At 39.4% G+C, this 22,675-nt stretch overlaps 1 protein-coding gene across 2 annotated transcripts; it reads left to right on the top strand.

Moving 5' to 3' along the window:
* Window positions 1-782: 782 nt before the first annotated feature.
* dtx3 (deltex E3 ubiquitin ligase 3) lies at window positions 783-22,675 on the top strand. Of its 2 annotated transcripts, none has more exons than XM_062052865.1 (4): window positions 783-996; window positions 9,598-10,397; window positions 21,033-21,250; window positions 21,340-22,675. In XM_062052865.1, the coding sequence occupies exons 2-4, from the start codon at window positions 9,612-9,614 to the stop codon at window positions 21,413-21,415; spliced, it is 1,080 nt and encodes a 359-aa protein (XP_061908849.1). In that variant the 5' UTR covers window positions 783-996; window positions 9,598-9,611; the 3' UTR covers window positions 21,416-22,675. The 2 variants fall into 2 exon arrangements, with proteins under 2 accessions (XP_061908849.1, XP_061908848.1); XM_062052864.1 differs by lacking the exon at window positions 783-996 and adding an exon at window positions 8,607-9,262.

Below are 22,675 nucleotides of genomic sequence, written 5' to 3'. Positions count from 1 at the left end.
ATGCATTTTCCAAGTATTAATGGGAATTGTCTCTGCAAATTCCCAATGTAAAAAATAAACAAGTAAATAATTATATAAACTGTTGTTTTGCTGATGTTTTTCCCAACTGCTTGTGCAGATCTCATGTGCTTGTGCAGTGCTAATTCATATGGGATTTTAATCTTGCATGTGTGCTTCATACACTCTACATTCTTTTATTATCAGTTATCATAAAATGCATCCGAGTTTAACTGCCTAATCTTCTCACCTTTCCAGCATGTTATGTACAGCTCGGTTGGTAGAGTGGTCGTGCCAGCAACGTGAGGGTTCCAGGTTCGATCCCCGCTTCCGCCATCCTAGCCACTGCTGTTGTGTCCTTGGGCAAGACACTTTACCCACCTGCTCCCAGTGCCACCCACACTGGTTTAAATGTAACTTGGATATTGGGTTTCACTATGTAAAGCGCTTTGAGTCACTGTAGTCGGTCACGTCTCTCTCCATTCAGTTTCACTCTGTCAGCGCTTGTGCTGTGTTGTGTCTAATAGTATGCTACATTGTGCTAACGATAAGTTGATGAGATCATGATACTATTTTGTATTAATCTTGTGTTCGTAGCATTGCACCAAGGTTATATTAGGGTAAAAAAAATCTGAAATAAATATAAACTGCATCACATCCGGTGTATGTGATACATTTGGTGCTCCATAGATCAAAGGCGAGGTCATAGACAGAATCATCATGCATTAACTTGACTTCCAATCCAGTTGCACTGATGTAGTCGCGCCTACATCCTATTGGCATACATGCACTGTAACAAAGGACTGCTATGGTATAAAGATGCAGCAAAATGACACTGACAGTATCTTGAAGATCAGAGTACTTTCTCTCCAATCCGATAGCTCTGATGTCCTCACATATTCTGCTCAAATGTGCTATAATCTGCAATCTTTTGTGTGCTATAAGCGCAAGGAAACACTACAGGGACGTTGTAGTCTACACATCAAAGGGAACACTAAGGTACAGTATCGATTAAACATTTGTGACATTGGATCTTTAAAGTGGTTATCTTGTGGGCATACTTTCTTAAAGGGGAATGACATGGACAAGCGGTAGAAAATAGATAGATGGCAGTCAAACTTAAGTAAGTTACTATGGTAACTGGAACCTAACCTGGTCGGTGGCAGCTTTTCTTGAACAAACTCTGGGTTTGTTTCATGTCTTCATCCTCCTCATAAACCCGAAGCAAGTTGTCAAAAATATCTTAGTCAATAAAAAAAGAATCCTTGATTTTAGATATCTAAAAAAATTGTTGGATTTTTAAAATTAAAAATATTACCGTAATAAAGAGAAACATACATTATTTAGTTTTGTCATTAATGTAAATAGAACTACAATTAGTACTCTATCCTGCTGAGAGCTGCAGCGTCCTCAAAACTATTACGAGAATGTCCACGGTGGAGCACGTCGGTTCTCAGGAGGGCACATCTAAAATTACACAGTAAAAGTGTATAGGAAACATACTATCTTGTCAAAAAAGTAAAAAAAACAAGTTTTACCTTGTTTTCAGGTATTTTTAATATGCTTTAGTCAAAATCAAATTTTAAATGTATTTGAAAAAAAATCCATCCATCCATTTCCTACCGCTTGTCCCTATCGGGGTCGTGGGTGAATAAAACGTTTAAAAGTAGATTTTTTTATATTTCATTTTCGTACATATAACTAATATCTATAATAATGACATATACCAAAAAAAATCTACTTAGAAAATATATATATAATTAATAATATATGTGAGCTATATTACAACAAGTAAAATAGCCTTCCAAACCCCCCCCTGAAATGTCAAATTATATTCCTTATTTCAAAAAGTATATCTAAGTTTTCTTACTTACTGTGAAGCAAATTGGTCTTTAAGTGCCTGATTAGAAAAACATACATATAGCCACTCAATGATATTTACTTTGTGTTTGCATTGTATTACATGTCAAATATATTGAAAAGGGACAAGCAGTAGAAAATGGATGGATGGATACATATTATTTTCAGCTGCCTTCATGTGCATTTTTCACCGGTGAGATTGCTCCTGAATACAAATGACATTTTATTCCATATCAACCCGTCTCCGCTCGGGACGGTTTCCTGCTGGCCCCACTATGGACTGGGCTCTCGCTGATGTGTTGGATCCACTGTGGACTGGACTTTCACAATATTATGTCAGACCCACTCGACATCCATTGCTTTCGGTCTCCCCTAGAGGGCGGGGGTTACCCACATATGCGGTCCTCTCCAAGGTTTCTCATAGTCATTCACACCGACGTCCCACTGGGGTGAGTTTTTCCTTGCCTGTATGTGGGCTCTGTACCGAGGATGTCTTTGTGGCTTGTGCAGCCCTTTGAGACACTTGTGATTTAGGGCTATATAAATAAACATTGATTGATTGAATATTAATAAGAAAATTAGATGAAATGTTAAATCAATATAATGTTGCATTCATACCTATGTGACAGTAATTATCTCTCCTTTCAGGACAAAATTATTATTCTGTATTACTTTATAAAAATGTGTTCATACACTCCTTTTCTGTCCCCAGTTGCTGAATTGTAGATTGATCATGGCTTTTTTATTGTGGCTTTGACGCCGTAGCAACATTAGGGTTGACCAAACTAATATTATAGTCTTAACTTAGAGTCAACATTTTCAGGATTGAATAAACTAATATTGTGGTCTTAACTCAAGAGTCTATACTCAGTATATTAGTCATATTATTGTCTTATGCTAGGTTCACACCAACGGCGCTTTGACGGCGCTTTAAAGCGGCATGCAAAGCGGCGTTAAAGCGTAACAAAGCCTGATTAAAGCGTGAGGGTCCTAATGGATCGTGGGAAAGCTTGTAGTGAAGCGGGACATGCGGCAAGGTCGCCAACATTTTTTAAACGGTTTTAAAAAATTCTGCGCTCTGTCAAGAATGAAATAAAGCGCCGAGAGAGCATCAAAGCGTGACAAAGCCAGCAAAGCTTGACTCAAAGCGTAGGAAAGCTTAACAGATCTTGGTTCAAAGCGCAATAGGAAGTGACTGTGATATTGACTAGTGACATTGAAACTTTATGTAAAACCAACACAGGATTACAAATCCATTCTCTTTTGCATCATTGCCTTTTTTATACGATGATCATTGTTTCTGTACTTCTGCTGTTTGATGTTGCAGTTTGACGTTACTGTCTATAATTTTTCTGTATGAAAATGTTAATAATAAAGAGAATATGTTACGTTTAAAAGAAATGCCTTTTATTATTGTCAACTAGCATAAGAAATGAAAGCTAGATATTTATTAAGATGACAAAGAAATAAAAGAAATGAAGATAAAAAACATAATATAACGGAAAAAAAAGAGAAATTTAAAAAATAAATGAATATAAAAAATAAAAGAAATGCCTTTTATTGTTGTCAACTAGCATAAGAAATGAAAGATAGATATTTATTAAGATGACAAAGAAATAAAAGAAATGAAGATATAAAACATAATATAACGAAAAAAAAGAGAAATTGAAAAAATAAATGAATATAAAAAATGTGTGGAAAACAGTATACTGAGTTTTTCACATTTTTTTCTTATTTTTGTTGTAACAATGCACAACAGAGCTTGATAATCGTGTCAGAGCCTGATTTAAAGCGTCATGATCGCATCAAAGCATAATAAAGTTCAATAAAGCGTAATAAAACGTATCAAAGCGTGATTTAAAGCGTATCAAAGCGGGATCAAATCGTGAGGAACGGTAACAAAGCGGCAACTAATTCGTATCAAAGCGTATCAGAGCGTATCAGAGCGTATCAAAGCATAACATTACTTCGGAGATCGGGATATTCGTGGAAAAATTTACAAAAAGGACGGCGCTTTGCTCGCCGCTTTAAAGCGCGGCAAGCGCCGTTGGTGTGAACCAGGCATTAACTCAGAGTCAACATATTCAGGATTGATTAAACTAATACTTTGGTTTGAACTCAGTCAACGTATTCAGGATTGATTAAACTAATACTTTGGTTTGAACTCAGTCAACGTATTCAGGATCAGTGAAACTAATATTGTGGTCTTAACTCAAGAGTCTATACTCAGTATTGATTAAAGTAATATTACGGTCTTAACTCAGAGTCAACATATCCAGGGTTGATTAATCTAATACTGTGGTTTTAACTCTGTCAACATATTCAGGATCGATGAAACTAATATTGTGGTCTTAACTCAAGAGTCTATACTCAGTATTGATTAAAGTAATATTACTGTCTTAAATCAGAGTCAACATATTCAGGATTGATTAAACTAATATTGTGGTTTTAACTCAAAGTCTATGTATAGTCAGGATTGATTGAACTAACTCAAATTAGCTGTTCTGTAACTCGACTTTCAAAGTTTCCCATTTTAGGGTAGATCAACTGTGACTTCAGGTTTAGACTTAAAGAGTTTGTTGAACCTCCTACCTGGAATATCCACCTGGGGCCGTACTTATCAAGCTTCTTAGAGTGCCATTTTACACTTAAGTCATGAGAATTTGCGAAATTTAGTCCTACTCTCAAACTTAAGAATAAAAGCTTTTTATCAACGTTCTTAAGTCTAAGAATCACTCCTACTCTCCACGATATTTAAGAGACCTTCAGAGGTGTCTTAAGTGGTTAGGAGTTGCCAGCAGGGGATGGCACTGAGGCGAGAGAGACGTGTGCGAACGTTCAGGGAACGGAACAATGTTTTTTTTTTTTGATGACGAGCAGCTGATCAAACGGTATCGTTTAGACAGAGCGGATATTATTTTTGTCACAGATTTAATACTTTTCGATTCCTTGTTGATTTCTGCATGTGTCTGCAGTGGGATAGTATATATAGAGCCACCCACACCAGTTTCAAATTAGTTTCCTAATTAATGAATTGGAAAGAAAATGTTATGACAGTAGCGTATGTGTGTGGCTGTGAGGTGAGTGACGTCAGTGAGTGTGTGGGCGATAGAAGAGAGGGAGCCGTAGTGTGAGTGCCGGCGGGGACTAGTTTGTTTTGTATTATTTTGTAGTTTATTGTCAAAATATACACTCCCATTGTCCACTTAAATATTTCCAAGATATTTATTTATTCTTAGACAACGGATTCCCTTCCGTGATTGGTCATTTCTATGGACACAGAAATGACGTCACCTAAAATTCCGTTTACGGCACATAGTAATGTCGTAATTCAGCTCTGAGTGTGACACTTAAGATTCAGTCCTACACTTCGCTGAAAGTGTGAGTAAGACGCTTGATAACTAACTTTTAAGTGCAGCTTTCAGCGAAGAATTTATTTACTCTTAAGTCAACTCTTAGCAGACTTCTTAGGAGTAATTCTAAGAAGCTTGATAAGTACGGCCCCAGATCAGTGCAAACGACAGTGCAAAGATGAGTGAGGAGACTCTGACTGGGGTGCTTGCTGGTATATTTCACTTCAAAATAAATCCTGACTCGACTTTAGATAAAAAAGTTTAGAGCAAATAAATGACGTGCTTCAAGTACATGTTTTAAAATGTTCCTGTGTGACATTCTGCCAGTTAAATTATGTGTGTCAATGTATAGGGGTCTTTTTAAGGTTAATTTAGATCAGGGGTGTCAAACTCGCGGCCCGGGGGCCATTTGCGGCCTGCAGGTCCATATTTTGTGGCTGTCTATTAAGTACTTAAGCTGATCGTTGGATCTCAGTGCATAAGAGTTCTTACTTCTCTGTGAAATCAATGCACAAATGTAAGTGGCCTCTTAAATCATGTAAAATGGCAGAACGGAGAATACAAATAAATGAATTTGGCAAGGGGTTGTCAATGATTGCCTTGCAAAAGCAGTTGAAGCAGGGCATGCTATCTATCTCTATTTTGATGGAAATAAATATACATACATACATATGTATATGTAATATATATATAATGTATATTTGTATATATATATATATATATATATATATATATATATATATATATATATATATATATATATATATATATATATATATATATATATATATATATATATATGTATATATATATATATATATACACACATATATTTATTTATACATATATATATATATATATATATATATATATATATATATATATATATATATATATAACTATTATGTTATCTAATGTTGAGAAAAAATCATATTCTATCATACATCCCCATTTAAAAAAAAATTATATTACTGAAATATTTACTTAACTTATGATTTCAAAGCATGTTATCCATCATACTATACACTGTAAAAATGAAAATATAATTTACGATAAAAATGACCATTTTTATATTTACAGTAAAACGCTGTATAAACAACAACCGTAGATTTTACGTAAAAAAACGCTAGAAATTTACTGTACAAAGTTTTTTTTTACTTTATTAAGCCTGAAAAAAAAACACCATAAATTTTAGGATAACATTTTGGGGATGAGCTACCAGTTTTTATTGCAAAATATAAAAAATGTTCCCCACAGTGTATGTAAAAAAAATATAAATAATAATCAGATGCATAGGTAATTATGTAACAATAGTATTAAGTGAACCGTGACTGCGTGGGTTCCCTCCGGGTACTCCGGCTTCCTCCCACCTCCAAAGACATGCACCATGGGGATAGGTTGATTGGCAACACTAAATTGGCCCTAGTGTGTGAATGTGAGTGTGAATGTTGTCTGTCTATATGTGTTGGCCCTGCGATGAGGTGGCGACTTGTCCAGGGTGTACCCCGCCTTCCGCCCGATTGTAGCTGAGATAGGCTCCAGCGTCCCCCGCGACCCCGAAGGGAATAAGCGGTAGAAAATGGATGGATGGATGGATTATACATTCATATGCATACATTATTCACTATTACATACCAGTGATGTGGCCCTCACTGAAAACGAGTTTGACACCCTTGGTTTAGTGTAATTTCGGCCTGCACACCCTGGGCGGCTAATAGTTGAATATAATATAGCGATCTTGAATCACACTGTAAAAAATATTGGTCCAAACACAAAAATTACAGTGAAACATAACACACATTGGGGACCACAAAGAGCAACTTTCTGTAAGCAAGCGGATATATATATATATATATATATATATATATATATATATATATATATATATATATATATATATATATATATATATATATATATATATATATATATATATATATATATGTATGTGTGGGAAAAAAATCACAAGACTATTTCATCTCTACAGGCCTGTTTCATGAGGGGTTTCCTCAATCCTCAGGAGACAGGCCTGTAGAGATGAAATAGTCTTGTGATTTTTTTCCCACACATACATATTACGCTCTACCACGGTATCGAGCACTATTTTTTGGATAATCTAATTAAGACATATATATATATATATATATATATATATATACTGTGTATCCATCTTCTTCCGATTATCTGAGGTTGGGTCGCGGGGGCAGCAGCCTAAGCAGGGAAGCCCTGACTTCCCTCTCCCCAGCCACTTCGTCCAGCTCTTCCTGGGGGATCCCGAGGCATTCCCACCAGCCGGGAGACAGTCTTCCCAACGTGTCCTGGGTCTTCCCCGTGGCTTCCTATCGATCGGACGTGCCCTAAACACCTCCCTAGGGAGGCGTTCAGGTGGCATCCTGACCAGATGCCTGAACCACCTGATCTGGCTCCTCTCGATGTGGAGGAGCAGCGGCTAAACTTTGAGCTCCCCCCGGATGGCAGAGCTTCTCACCCTATCTCTAAGGGAGAGCCCCGCCACCCGGCGGAGGAAAGTCATTTCGGCCGCTTGTACCCGTGATCTTGTCCTTTCGGTCATAACCCAAAGCTCATGAACATAGGTGAGGATGGGAACGTAGATCGACCAAATATATATATATATATATATATATATATATATATATATATATATATATATATATATATATATATATATATATATATATATATATATATATATATATATATATATGTATATTCCTCACGCACTAATTGACTAAAAGAGTGTGCACTTGCCGCACGCTCACGGCGCGATGATGTCACGTTATCGATGGGAAAATGCATTTTTAGATATGATATGATTTGCCTGAGCGGCTAGGAGACCCCAAGAGTAACAAGCGGTAGAAAATAGATTAGAAAGAACAAATAAAAAACAACAACTTGAGACTTCCCGCGGGCCTGATTTTGGACGCTGGCGGGCCGTATTTGGCCCCAGGGCCGTAGTTTGGGGATCACCGGTATAACCCTTATCCTGCTGTTAAGGTAAACTCAAAATGACTTGTGTGATTAATCTGCAACTAGACATGATTAATGCGGTATTTTTTTATTTGTATTAATCACATGAGCTAAACGTTATTTTTGACAACCCTGCTAGTAAAAATATAACCTTTCGGAGGGATTTCAATTATATTATGCTAAAGTAAACATTTATTTTGAAAATTAGTTTAAAATAATATTTTAAAATTATATTTATCAATCAGATCAATGTGCAGGATACTTTTTAAAATTTTATTTAAGAAAACAATAATTATATAATTTATATTCATAAATAAATACAATGATATTCATTGTATTTTCTATGGACGCAAATGGCCCGTAGACCGATAATCACGACTGAAGTATGAGTCACAGGAAAACTAAACACCAGCCAATCATGGCAACGCTGTGACGAACTTCCTATACAGCCTTGTTGCACTTCTGTTTGCCATCCTCATGAATAAATAAAAAAATAACTGTTAGGAAAACCTGTTTGCTGTAGCATAAAAAAACAGATTAGATCTGGCTAAGGTGGCGCGCGTCGCTGGTGTTAATGCAAGCAGTTAGGACAATAGTGGCTCACTCCCGCAAGCAGACCAGACTTTATTGAACGTTCGCCGTCGCACGGAGACAACTTAAGTGAACAGAGCTCGCTTTGGACGCCACGTCCTGACAAGATAAGACGAAGTATTCGCTCATAAACCGCGCCGGGCCTCCTATTCTTCTTCTTCTTCTTCTTCTTCTTCTTCCTGCTGTTAGTCGGCTAGCAAGCTGCTAGCAAGGCAGCCATATAGCAAGTAGCTTGTTAGCTCCAACAAAAGAGGGGAGGAAGCGGAAGGTCTGCTGACTGTCATCTGGAAACACATCGACGAAGAAACCCGATGTTGCGAAATCGCTGAATTATCCCCTTCGCTTCTGCGGAGAATGGCCGACCGCCGAATAGCTGCGCTAACACTGGCTCCACACCTTCATTGCACTCTCGTCTCCTCTTCTCTCCAGCAGGAAGCCTTCATTGCCATTGAGGGGATTTATGGGCTCACAAGGTAAACAACAAGATGCCAAACACGAACGGAGACCTGTTTTTTTTGTGGTTATGTGTGTCGTGACGTCATGCGATTCCCTTTTTTGTTTACAGCCTCAAAATTTGCGATCAGCTGATCGGCACGCAGTGTTTTGACGTGGCGTCACTCGCAGCTGTGCAAAATGTGACATGTTGTGATAGGGAGAAAAAAGCCCTGACGACGTGCTTGTTTGGGCTTTGCTTAAAACGTGCAACGTGGTGCATGCAAGGCAATCATGGAGAAAGTAGCACTAAAGTAGACTGGAGTGTTTTTGTGTATGAGAGACTTTTTAATTGTGTTTGCATGTGTGTGTGCAGTTTCATCTGATGAAATGAGTGTGCGTGCCGGCCAGGGGAGTGATGAGGTGCTGGTGTCACAGGCTGTGTGGGACTACCTGGCGGCGGCCGAGAGGCCGTGGCTCCTCGACTTCCAGCACAAACAGGGCATGAGCGCCGGCATTATCCGTCGGGGAGAACGAGGTGGCTGCTGTGCTGTGAGGCTGCAGCCCGTTGGAGGCTCCAGGCTCTCCGGGGTTACAGACGCACCCGTCTCCAGCGAGGCGAGGAAAGCCTTCATCGACCTGTGCCGCTGCGCCCGCAAAGAGATGAGCAAGCAGGAAGGCGGCTCCAAAAGGAAGAGGACCCTACTGCCCTGCGTGGGGGTCCTGGAGCCCAAAGGAGAGGGGAACCCGCTTCACGCTCAGCCGCCACCGCCACAGCCTCGCCGCTCTCAGAGACAGCAGCAGCAGAAGTTCAGGAAGGCTGCCGAAGAAGAGGCCTGCTCCATGTTCCACGAGGTGGCCCACAGGAAGGATTGTGGGATGGCTTCCCACAGCGAGGCCGAGGACAACACGTCATGCTCCATTTGCATGGGGGACATTGTGGAGAAGACCACCCTGGAAAAGTGTGGCCACTCCTTTTGCCGCTCTTGCCTGGATCAAGCTTTCAAGGTGAAGAGGGCCTGTCCTGTGTGTCGGCTTGTTTACGGCCAGTTGATTGGTAACCAGCCCGCCAATGGCACCATGATTGTTGAGCGAGATCCGTACCTGCAGCTTCCGGGTCACGAAGGCTACGGGTGTATCTGCATCATTTACAGCTTCCCTTCTGGCTCACAGGCGGTGAGTACACCAAAATCAAATGTTATGAATTGCTCAGATTTATTCTAAAACTTTACCACCAACTCAAACTTTTACTGGCTAATTCCTTAGTTGCCTGAATTCTTGAGTCGCAATTGTTTGTGCCCCATGGATCAATGAAAGAAAATAACTTACTGTACAGTATATGTAGGAATGGGAATTTTACAACAACTCTTGATTCGATTCCGATTTTTTTGGATAATGATTCGATTTAAAATCGATTCCCGATTCAACACACGTCTCGATGCAAACCGGTTCTTGCAATATAATTTTTGGTATAAAAGTTATAGTAAAACCTTTTCAAAACCTGCTCAGTGGCCTTGTGGTTAGAGTGTCCGCCCTGAGACTGGAAGGTTGTGACTTCAAACCTCAGCCGAGTCATACCAAAGACTATAAAAATGGGACCCTTTGGCTCCCTGCTTGGCACTCAGCATGAAGGGTTGGAATTGGGGGTTAAATCACCAAATTATTCCTCAGCGCGGCCACCGCTGATGCTCACTGCTCCCCTCACCTCCCAGGAGGTGAACATGGGGATGGGTCAAATGCAGAGGATAATTTCACCACACCTAGTGTGTGTGTGTGACCATCGTTGGGACTGTAACTTTTAACTTTAACACAGGTTACAGGTTAGAGAAGGTCTTACCTGCTGTCTTAGGACGTATATGCGCAGCGAGTAAGCGCAGAGATGGCCTGAATACGTCTTTTTTGAAAAGTGTGAATCGATTTAGATTCGAAATGAATAATAATCGCGATTGGATGTGTGCAGATTTTTTGTTTGTGCACACCTAATGATCTACCGGCTGCAGACATGAGGTTAAGGCCATGTCCCCACGAACACAGATACTTAAAGGCCTACTGAAACCCACTACTACCAACCACGCAGTCTGATAGTTTATATATCAATGATGAAATCTTAACATTGCAACACATGCCAATACGGCCGGGTTAACTTATAAAGTGCAATTTTAAAATTCCCGCCACACTTCCGGTTGAAAAACTCCTTTGGATATGATTTATGCGCGTGACGTCACAAAATCAACGGAAGTGGTTGGACCCCATCGGACCCGATAGAAAAACCTCTTGTTTTCTTCGACAAAATTCCACAGTATTCTGGACATCTGTGTTGGTGAATCTTTTGCAATTTGTTTAATGAACAATGGAGGCTGCAAAGAAGAACGTTGTAGGTGGGATCGATCGGTGTCTTAGCGGCTAAGTACAATACTTACAGCAACACAACAAGGACTACTTACCCTGATAGCAGACGCCTAGCCGATGCTTGCCGCCAAACCCACGGATGAAGTCCTTCGTCGCGCCGTTGATCGCTGGAATGCAGGTGAGCACGGCTGTTGATGGGAAGATGAGGGCTGGCTGGGGTAGGTGGAGCGCTAATGTTTTATCATAGTTCTGTGAGGTCCGGTTGCTAAGTTGCTAAATTATCCTTAGCGTCGTTAGCAACAGCATTGTTAAGCCTTACCAGGCTGAGAATTTTTAACCGTGTAGTTACATGTACATGGTTTAATAGTATTGTTGGTCTTCTGTCTATCCTTCCAGTCAGGGGTTTATTTATTTTGTTTCTATCTTCATTTGAGAACGATGCTATCACGTTAGCTCAGTAGCTAAGTGTGTCACCGATGTATTGTCTTGGAGATAAAAGTCACTTTAAATGTCCATTTCGCGTGCTCGACTCATTTTCAAGAGGATATAGTATCCGAGGTGGTTTAAAATACAAATCCGTGATCCACAATAGAAAAAGGAGAGAGTACATAGTTCTGTGAGGTCCGGTTGCTAAATTAGCCTTAGCGTCGTTAGCAACATCATAGTTAAGCCTTACCAGGCTGAGAATTTTTAACCGTGTAGTTACATGTACATGGTTTAATAGTATTGTTGGTCTTCTGTCTATCCTTCCAGTCAGGGGTTTTATTTATTTTGTTTCTATCTTCATTTGAGAACGATGCTATCACGTTAGCTCAGTAGCTAAGTGTGTCACCGATGTATTGTCTTGGCGATAAAAGTCACTTTAAGTGTCCATTTCGCGTGCTCGACTCTCATTTTCAAGAGGATATAGTATCCGAGGTGGTTTAAAATACAAATCCATGATCCACAATAGAAAAAGGAGAGAGTGTGGAATCCAATGAGCCAGCTTGTACCCAAGTTACGGTCAGAGCGAAAAAAGATACGTCCATCACTGCCTCTCAAGTCCTTCACTGTAACGTTCCTCATCTACGAATCTTTCCTCCTCGCTCAAATTAATGGGGTAATCGTCACTTTCTCGGTCCGAATCTCTCTCGCTCCATTATAAACAATGGGGAATTGTGAGGAATACTAGCTCCTGTGACGTCACGCTACTTCCGGTACAGGCAAGGCTTTTTTTTTATCAGCTAACAAAAGTTGCGAACTTTATCGTCGATTTTCTCTACTAAATCCTTTCAGCAAAAATATGGCAATATCGCGAAATGATCAAGTATGACACATAGAATGGATCTGCTATTCCCGTTTAAATAAAATAAAATCATTTCAGTAGGCCTTTAATAAACGCATACTTATCTCTGTGTTTAGGCCTCTTGTCCACACGCAGACGCATATTTTTGTCCTTAAAAACGCAGACTTTTGCAAACGCTGGCCAAAGTGTAGAGTTCCAAAACTCTCCGCTTAGCGTATACGTGTACACGGCACAAACGGAGACTTGTGAAGACGTCACGGTTGTGCGCTGTCATTTCCAAGCTCAACAACACTATAAGGGGACCTAATGTATGTTTGAACGTGAACAGGCTGCTCTTTTCACTCAACATTAATAAAAAAGACACATCAAAATGGGCTTTGCGACACTCCCGCCGGCGCTAATGACAGTCAGCTGTTTTGGATATGATCGCTGTGGAAACTCCACCTGATGGAACAACTTTGACAAGCAAGACTTTTTGCTCTGAGTCATAAGATAGGAGCAACATTATCTTATGTTTTTAGCCCTTGTTTAACAACAAATCATGAAGTTAACTTCCGTGTCTTGCTTTCATTTTTGTATTTTGCTTTTACGCGTAAAAAGCAAGCAACTAAAAAAAAACCAAGTTAGTCTACTCCCCGTGGTGTGTACTGATGTTAATGACAATATACACTTCATTGATTAAATGCTTTATAATTCCATGAGAGTTTTGCAGCGGCACACGCACGTCCGTGTGCTTTAAATAGGCACTTAAACATGCAAAAGGGTTTCCTTGGCTCGTTTATTTTGGCTGATTTTAGAAATAATATACACATCACTGCACATGTAATACATCACCATGTTGCGGAATATGTAGTGTTGGGTTTCAGCAGCAAACGTCGCTACGTTTTTGAACACAGCTGGCAGGAACTGGAAGACCGTCACAAACTATGGAACTTATTCCAAAAAAAGCACTGTTAATGGCTGGGTTGCAATCACATGACCGAGAGGCACTTCCATTTTTCAGCCAATGGTATTAGGCTGCAGTTTATTTACCTGCATCAATGCAGATTTGTGCGTATTTGAAAGGTTTGGAGGCAAATATCTAAGCGATCATGAAAAAAATATATTTAAAATGAAATGGAGTTGATTTATACACTAGTGCCTAAGAAATATATTTTTTTAAAGATTTGCACCATTCATCATCATCAAGACGTTATTGCTCGCTACGACGTCACTTTTGACACACGGATTTAGAGAAGAAAAGAGTGAATGCACATCATGTCTTTACATTTGGAGGGGTCCGCAAATTAAACATTAATTGGTGAAAGACAAAGTTGGATGTATTCATGCCTTAAGTAACGTATTTGATTGACACATAGTACAATGCAGCTGTGATCGTGACACTAATGATAAAAAGAGTTTGTTTGCAGTTGATTTCCTGCTACAAACATTAGTCTCATCTACAATTAATGTCTGCAGTTGTTTTTGTGGTGTTAAGTTCATATTTAATTTTATTTAGCTATTGACAAGCGATAGAAAATGGATGGATGGATTCCTTTTTCAGCACGTTAACAAGCGATACCAAGATTCATATGCTGTTGAGCCTACGAGAGATTCATTAATCTAGTTTATTAATACTATTAAGGATGTTTTCTTGATGCTAACAAGTGGCACTAGAGACTTTATAATGTGGTCATCCGTGTCGAATAAAGCACTTGGCTTTCCTGCGCAACAACAACTAAGTTTTTTGTTTTCTGTTTTGAAAATCACATGAAAATATGGTGGATTGGACCAACAATCACAATATTACTAGGACTTAATATGACATTAGTGTATTTGCACAACCAGGTTTTCATTTTACAAAGTGATCGCTGCTGACACAAGCATGGTCAGATTGCATTCCACAAGATGATGATAGTGATTTTTAAGAGCCATTTCCTTCGATGCACTTTCGTTTTTTTCCCTGACTTTTTTACCTTTATGATCCCCTTCTTTCGAGACTTGATGAAAGCTATTTTCTATCTCTTTATTTGAACAACTGGAACACCTAAGAACATAACTGCAATACGCATTTTCTGCTCAAACTTTACACTCACTCTCACTTGTTCTAATGCTACGTGGGAATTAAGCCGCGAAGAAGAAAAACAGATGTGATGTCATATGCAACCCAGCAATTATTACTACTGAATATGAAAAAAAAATCCACTAAGTCAGAAGCGTCAACCCATATATGTTTCACAACATGTCGAGCATCTCAATCCACCATGTTTTTTGTTACTAAAAAATGCTTTCTTAAGTTGACAATAAGCCCCTTTTCATCGCAGGAACTTTCCCATTTACCCGGGTAAAACGTTCCCCATGTGCTTCCACCAAAAGCTAACCAGGCAGATTTAGTTCTTCAGAAACTATGATTAGTTTTTCCCAGTCAGGTGGGAGAAATGGAAGGTTCCTGATATTTTTGAGGGGGCGGGCTGTGCTGTTGACTGCTAATTGGTTGAACACCAATTAGAGGCGTTCCTAAAGCCTATTTTTCAAACTCACGTCTACCATTACGGAGTTTGCAAGGACGACTTATTTATCTACAATTTCTTGTGTATTTTTATTACAACAAACTTGACAACAGAGAGAAAATAATCCTGAAAGAAACTTGATTTGCAATAACTTGTGTGGCATCTGTGTGTTAAAGATTGTTTATCAGTGGAACTATCTTGCAGTATTTTTACTAAGCCGTTGTCTTTAAACTATATGCAGTTTGTTTATTTTTTACAAACCTCATTTTGGTTTGCAACGCTTGGATAAATGTGAAATAAAGGAGGCAGTACACGAGTGGAATGAAGGAACTCACATCAAATGTTCACTTTTTACTTTGTTACATATATGCTCTATATAAATAATCAGTGACATGCCATTTGTGTAGTTATTGGCCTCAACCCGAGTGAACCGAATGCTAATGCTAACAAGCTAACACTATATCAGATGTGTTCATGCAATCGCCATGGGATAAACACATTTATTATTTATATATTGTTATTTACAGCTAAAAGGGACCATAAGGACTCGCCTGGTCCTCATGAATTCATCATTTACTGAGAGGACGACTTTCTGACTGTTGTACACTGTGGACAAAAGCCTGACTTTTTATGAACTGTTGGTACACTTTGTTTTTAATTCATATTGTTTTCTACATTATGGTTTTGTATTTAATTTACTGTCTGTTTATTGACATGGTATCAATGTAGAAGTATACTAAACCACTCCTCCGTACATCATCAGATTTGTATAAACTACCCTGAAACTATGAAATGCGATGGAAACACAAACCACACACTTCTCAGAGTATCTCTAGTTCCAAGAACTAGAGGTTCCTGTAACTTAAAAGTTCCTGAACTTTTTTGGAAAAGGGCCTATAGACTTAAATTGTTGATACCTTGACATGAAATGTGAGACGAGAGATGTGACGATCACTAACAACGTGAGTCTTCTAAGTGAACGATAAGAACCAATTTGCAATTGTGAGCTGCTTTTTTTATGCACATGCAGACTGGACTGGCAAAAGACGGGTGTATTATTTTATTTTAGTTTTATTCATACTTTGTATAGATTCATACATTTTATTTTTGTGTGTAATTTCCCCAAAGTCTTGTTAAAATGGTCTTTTGCTAAAATTAATATCAAATACAAATTTATGTCAGTGCCAAAGCATAGGCATATGGCTGCATCTTAAGGAATGTTTGTGATAGAAACACAACATAAATACAATTATAGTCAATATTTCAGAATTCCCACCAATAGAGTAATATTGGTGTACATCTAAATTATTTTGATCCATATCTTATCTTATAACTGCTACCAGTGATTTTTCCTTGATTTAAAAAAAAACAAAACTTTAATTACAAACCAGTCATTCGAACGGCTCTTTTGAAAGGAACGACTCTTCAAGATCTGGCTACCTTCAAAGAGCCATTAATCCCATCTCTCTGCTAGCGCCAAATTGTTCCGTATATGTTGAAATGTGTTGTAGTATTCCCCATTTTCACTAAGCCCCACCATAACTACAGTTTAAGTTAGGGCTACCAAATTTGGCCTGTCGAGTCGTTTCGTTTGGCCCGCCAAAGTTGTGGGAATTGTAATATTTACATTTAAGCTGTTTGCACGTTGAAAATCGTCGGGTTTTGCCTGAAGCCTATCAACACATTTTCTCTTCGGTGCTTGGAGGCAATCCTTGTCTAGGTTACACATGATTAAAATGTGCACACGGTGACTTTAAAATAACAGCATAGTAGTATTAATCTATATTCTTTACCCATTTATTTTTTTTAGATTGTTAGCCACTGGCAAAAATATTTGCACATGTTGGAAAGTTTTGTCATTGTCGTCAAGACTTAAAGTGAAATTACCGCAGCAGCTATAAGAGTATAAAAAGAATACGTTTATAATGTATTGTAATGTCTGTTGAATGCAGATGAGACAGCATGACTGTGCACAAATCAGCCTTTTATTGGCATCTACAAAACAGCACTGTAAACCTTACAGCAAGAGGCACTCCACACTTCAATGCAGCCAACGGGGCTCAGCAACACTTTATCCTCTCTTACACACACACACACACACGCTCTAAGTAGTGGGCAAACGTGACTGCCTCGTATAGACAAACCCTGAATCACAGCTTATCACCTTACACAATTCTCCCATTGGGACAATATCATATACAAACAGAATATCATAAAAAAAACATTCACAAATGGAGTAAAACGATGTCAACGAACCTCCGTAGAGTAAAAAAAAAAAAAGTATTTTATTATTACGCTGTTAAAAGGGAACTGCACTTTTTGGGGATTTTGCCTATCGTTCATAATCATTATGAAAGACATGTCAGCAGATGCTTTTTTTTTTAGTGGATTCTAACTATACATAAATGTTAAAAAAAAGTCCACTTACAGCGGAGCCAACGGGTGGTCCTCTATTCTGCCCATAAAACCCAATAAAAAACATCCAAAAAGCGCCAACAATACTTCATTTATATTTTGTGACTTGAATATTAACCAAGTGTTAGTGATATTATTATTAACCCAGACAAACTAGTTATAGCGGCGCTGTGATCACTAGCGTGTGTACCTATGTTTTCAATCCAGTGGTCAGCTGCTTTTTCTCTTCCTTGCTCATAGAAATTTATTGTAGATAATTCACCTAAATAATAGAAGGACGAGGATGTAATCCGACATGTTGGTACACTATGACAGCCAATTTAGACCCAGTAATGCTGAGAACGACACGAAAAAAAACGCTTGGTTCCACCCACCTTTTCTCCGTGAGGATTATGAGTTATTTTTAATAAAAAGGGGAATATCACAAGATTCTTTTATCAGTCGGCATCCTAGTGACAGCAGACATTGCACAGTAAGTGATGTTGAATTATATTTGTTACCGCTCATGAAGTCTCTAGTGATTAATAATCACTGATAAAGTTCGGGAAAAAAAAGCGAATGTTGTGCTGCGTTTTTACGTCAATGTTCCGCGTATGCTTAAAATGAGCAAAATACGTAAATATTACATTTTGTTATGAATATGTCTGTTACTATGTTACACATACTTACATCATGTATATAAAACCTCAATGGAGGTGTTTGGATGTTTTTCACAGGATTTAGAGGCATAATAGAGTGACTCCCAAAGGCTCCATTGTTAACTGACTTTTGATCGCATTTATTTTAATATTTAGAATGCACAGAAAAAATCAAACATATGGACCTAAGAAGGATTGTGAAATGATAGGCAAAATTCCCCAAAATGTGCAGTTCCCTTTAAGAAAGCAGCCGTTTAAGTATGACAGTCAGTCCGAAGGGCGTTGAGATAGAAACTGCTAGTTCTGTAGTAGAATAGGCCTAACTCCATTTCATTTTTGTTCCCTACATACATTGTAACGCTTATACATCAGGATTTAAAAGGAATTATCTCAATACAGTGCAAGATTGACGTCTAACATGTTTAAGGGCTAAATTAGTGCTAAGTCTTTTTGAATAACTACGGGGAATGTGGGCACCACGATGTTTGTGGGTGTTGATATGGTGCTTTTTTGTTGTTTGTTTATGTATGTACAACACATGTGCAAACATGTATTATTTATTTACCCTTTATTTTGTTTTTCGTTTTACTTTTTGTAGAAAGAGTGCCTCTGGAGTGGCAGATGGTAGCATCAGCTCTATTCTCCTTTAATGTATTTTATGTCCTGTGAGTTCTTTAATGTTTCCCTCCTGTTTTCCTAACAAAAATGGTGCTGCGGATGGCCGCCACGCTACTGTGCTCTCTCTAGTTGTTGAGTTTTTCTTTGTTTCTTGCATTAAACACGAAGAAGTCAAATTCCTTGTGTGTTAATTATATTTGGCCAATAAATCTGATTCCGATTTTGCTGAATGTTCTAAAAAATCCTGTTTTCATGCCAGTGTTGTGTCAGCTGGAGTTGTACTTATCACTACCTGATTTACTCAGCGGTCAGATTTGTTTGCGCATGCGATGCATTTGCAACACACATGCTCCAACATAACAACTTCTTGTCATCCTATACTTGTTACCGTACTGAAAATATCACAAACATAACAACACATGTGCATACAAGTGTTTAGATAAGCGACAACAATTTCAAATAACTTCAGTTATTACCCTGAAGTGCAAATTTATTTATCGGTAGGTACAGCAATGTGACCACTAATATGTCACCTGAGTCAACGCTAAGATAGAAAGAGCAGTAAATATAAATAATGAACGATGTAGATGTATAAAAGTTCTTGACATCCATCCATCGATTTTTTCCCGCTTGTCCCTATCGAGGTCGCGGGAGGTTTGGGATCTTTCTGTGTGGAGTTTGCATGTTCTCCCCGTGATGCGTGGGTTCCCTCCGGGTACTCCGGCTTCCTCCCACCTCCAAAGACATGCACCTGGGGATAGGTTGATTGGCAACACTAAATTGGCCCTAGTGTGTGAATGCGAGTGTGAATGTTGTTGTCTGTCTATCTGTGTTGGCCCTGCGATGAGGTGGCGACTTGTCCAGGGTGTACCCCGCCTACCGCCTGAATGCAGCTGAGATGGGCCCCGTGACCCCGAAAGGGACAAGCAATAGAAAATGGATGGATGGATGGAGTTCCAGCCTCGATAAAAGTCCATATTTCAGCAACAGTTTGTACACTTTAAACACAATATAAAGCGCTATACGCACTGTACATAAAACTACCATAACAAGGGGGTAATAGATAACTTTCTATTTCCTCACACATTGGCACTATGCCTTTGAGGCACACAGTGTGAAATCACAAACAATCTTTAACTTTGCCAGGTTGCTACAATGATTAAGAATAAAATATAAAATCCACTTCACGTTGTTGGTTAATCTTCTTGGTGTGCAGCGAGAGAAAGAGGGATTGGGGTGAGGCAGTGTTGACAACGCTATGGATACTTCCAGACAGTTTCAATACATCGCTTGTCCATTGCTTTCTTTGGCATAATGAGCTAGAAAAATTAGAAAAATGCTGTAAAAAGGCTAAAAAGGACACAGCAATTAGCACAGCAGCTAACTACAGCATTGCTGTGCCGACTGAATGCGCACCAGAGATTGATCAACCCGCCCATAACGGATGTGCTGTTGGACACAAAATGGCTGTGCTTCGAGGCACACAATGGGTGGATGAAGTTCGTAGTGAGACAAGGTTCCTACAACAAAGCATATTTGTATTCGGTCTGTGGTTCGTAAATCGAAAAGTTCACACAGTGAGGGGGTTCGTAAATTGAGGTTACAATGTAGATAATTTCGCAAACCCCTAAAAAGTGGTAAAATACCTATATTCTGGAAATCTGCCGGAAAGTACGGAAAGGAAGTGGCTTATGTTTTAGTGCCTGCACAAACGGATCGGGCTGCTCAGTAACTCTGGTAGTAAATGTGCTGCCCAGAGGAGTTTGTGGAGTTTTGTGTGGTTGTAGCTCAACTGCCTGGATCGTTCGATATGCCCAGTGACTGCAGAGACTCGTTGAGCCTAAATCAACAGCACCTCTGCTGATTGCAATAAGTAGTGCGCACCAGTTTGCCTCAGTTGCTAATCAACACAATTATTAGCAGTCATATTTTGCATATGATGCCCATTCCTACATGTGACACCAGGCTCTTTGTTTCAGTAGCAGTTCTAAGTCTTGTGAACTCTTGATGCCTACAGCTAGAGCATCCAAACCCGGGTGTGCGGTACCCAGGAACAGACCGTGTGGCCTACCTCCCTGACAGCCCTGAGGGGAACCGCGTGCTGGGCCTCCTACGCCGGGCCTTCGAGCAGCGCCTTACTTTCACGATCGGTACCTCGATGACGACAGGCTTTCAAAATGTCATCACCTGGAACGACATTCACCACAAGACCTCAATATGGGGCGGGCCCCGCTGGTATGTTCTAATAGTTTTTTTGGTAACTTCCTCATAGAGGAAACAACAGTGACAGTTATGTTTTTTCCCCCCTCCCTTACCATTTCCAGTTTTGGCTACCCAGACCCCACTTATCTAGTGCGAGTGACAGAGGAGCTCAGAGAGAAAGGCATCACAGCAGACTGACAGCACTAAAGTGAAAACACCTTCAGGACTTGCTGGTGTCACGGTGGTGGACATGGCTTGGCTCCAGGTTTTTTCTGTCAATGTTCTCCCGCTCGTCCCCGTGAAGGTGTTTGGGCCCTCAGCAGACAGGTGCTGCAACCGAGTCCCCATCCATTCATTTGCACTCATTTTTCCTCGAGGGTTCAGTTTAACTTGTGGGAGGAAGGCGAGAATGAGTGCCGCGCATTCTCAAAGGACACAATCCTCCACCTGTTTCTTTTGGCAATAGCACTCGCATCTGTTGCACATGCTTGAATTCATGGTATTTTATTATTATTTAGGACATCGCACTTGCTCTTATGATGACAAATTATGTTAAGAATGTTTGTGTTTCTGCTCTGGCCATTTCATAATCCCCTCTAGGCACATGTTTATGATTTTGTCTTAGTTTGTTTGCTCAAGTCTCTAAAGTAGATGTCCTTATTTCCTGTTGACAGAAAAGCACTGCTTATTTTTTTCCCCCACTGTCTCCTAAAGTTATTGCATTCTACAGCACTCAGCGGCACTTTTTTGATAAATGAGTGTTTGTTTCTTTATAAAGCAACTGTTTTTCTTCCTGATTCTCTTTGAACATTTAGGGGAAACAGTTCACAAAAGTTGATGTAATTTGTTTTTCCTAAAATGAAAAGTGTGTTGAATGATATGTTCCTTTATATAGCGCACACCAGGATACCCTCCCTGCTGGCCAACAGTCACCCATCTTGTTTCAGGATGTCTCTCAGGCATCAAGCCCATGACCTTACTTGTTAGTAATCTGCTCATCTAATTATCAGATTTATGAAGATGTCAAATATTAAGGGCATATAAGCCACTAAACCAGGGGTCGGCAACCTTTACCACTCAAAGAGCCATTTTGGCAAGTTTCACAAATTAAAGAAAATAATGGGAGCCACAAAAAAATTTTTAAATTTAAAATGAAAAACACCGCATATAAAGCTTTAATTGCTTTGTGCTATGTTAACCAGGGGTCTCAGACACACGCACCGGCACGCACTTTAATATGGAAATTTGATGTTAGTGCGGCCCGCAAATTTTAAATGAGCGGCGCTTGATAGCGTCATACTTGCCAACCCTCTCATTATTTCCGGGAGACTCCCGAATATCAGGGAGTGATGGCACTGCTTTTGGCGCCCTCTACAGCCTGCCCAAACTGTGTACCTGCTCGACCACATGTAGAATGCAGCTTCAGCTTGCTCACTTAAGTGACAGCAAGGCGTACTA

The sequence above is a fragment of the Entelurus aequoreus genome, linkage group LG07 (genome assembly GCF_033978785.1).
Source record: "Entelurus aequoreus isolate RoL-2023_Sb linkage group LG07, RoL_Eaeq_v1.1, whole genome shotgun sequence".
Taxonomy (NCBI): Eukaryota; Metazoa; Chordata; class Actinopteri; order Syngnathiformes; family Syngnathidae; genus Entelurus; species Entelurus aequoreus.
The sequence above is the reverse complement of the archived record's forward strand: the minus strand, read 5'-3'. Positions and strand labels throughout refer to the sequence as shown.

Coding starts and splice junctions, on each gene's coding strand:
- dtx3 (XM_062052864.1), top strand. Junction 10,398..21,032: donor TCCCTTCTGGCTCACAGGCG/GTGAGTACACCA, acceptor TGATGCCTACAG/CTAGAGCATCCAAACCCGGG. Junction 21,251..21,339: donor ATATGGGGCGGGCCCCGCTG/GTATGTTCTAAT, acceptor TACCATTTCCAG/TTTTGGCTACCCAGACCCCA.